Below are 478 nucleotides of genomic sequence, written 5' to 3'. Positions count from 1 at the left end.
CGCTAAATGTCCTCATTACCTTCAACGCAACCTTTCGTCTTATATATCAAACATAACACATGACACCAGGAAACACAACTTGTCGAGCACAGCCGACTTGCATATAAAAAACTCGCAATTCCAGACTTCCCAATCATCCCGACTAACACCTTGTAGTTGTCTGGCGTCAAGAACGTGGAAGATTGCATGAGCAAGATAATTACTATCACATATTGGTTCCCTGTTGGAACATTTCAGTGTTGCGATGAATCATACGAGGTAGCACGACACATCCGCATTATACATTCACAATTTCAGTTAAGAAACACTACTAATTTTTGTAGCAATGAAATGTTTCGACCGATTACTGCGTTGCTTGGACAATGGAGGTTTAATTCAATACTTTGATTCGGATGGAAACATTCGATATAGCCATTCCAAATCATGAACTAGATCCAACTTGGCTCCTCCATGTGCGCCTTTAGGCCAATTGATTTCC

At 40.6% G+C, this 478-nt stretch overlaps 1 protein-coding gene across 1 annotated transcript; it reads right to left on the bottom strand.

The window, feature by feature from the left end:
- Nucleotides 1–39: 39 nt before the first annotated feature.
- Nucleotides 40–278, bottom strand: PHALS_03406 (uncharacterized protein; the record flags this gene model as incomplete). Its single annotated transcript, XM_024717608.1, has 2 exons — nt 40–220; nt 256–278. The coding sequence occupies 2 exons, from the start codon at nt 276–278 to the stop codon at nt 40–42; spliced, it is 204 nt and encodes a 67-aa protein (XP_024583090.1).
- Between the last annotated feature and the right edge of the window lie 200 nt (nt 279–478).

This window comes from Plasmopara halstedii, assembly GCF_900000015.1.
Source record: "Plasmopara halstedii genome assembly, contig: Scaffold_2298, whole genome shotgun sequence".
Classification (NCBI taxonomy): Eukaryota; Oomycota; class Peronosporomycetes; order Peronosporales; family Peronosporaceae; genus Plasmopara; species Plasmopara halstedii.
The sequence above is the reverse complement of the archived record's forward strand: the minus strand, read 5'-3'. Positions and strand labels throughout refer to the sequence as shown.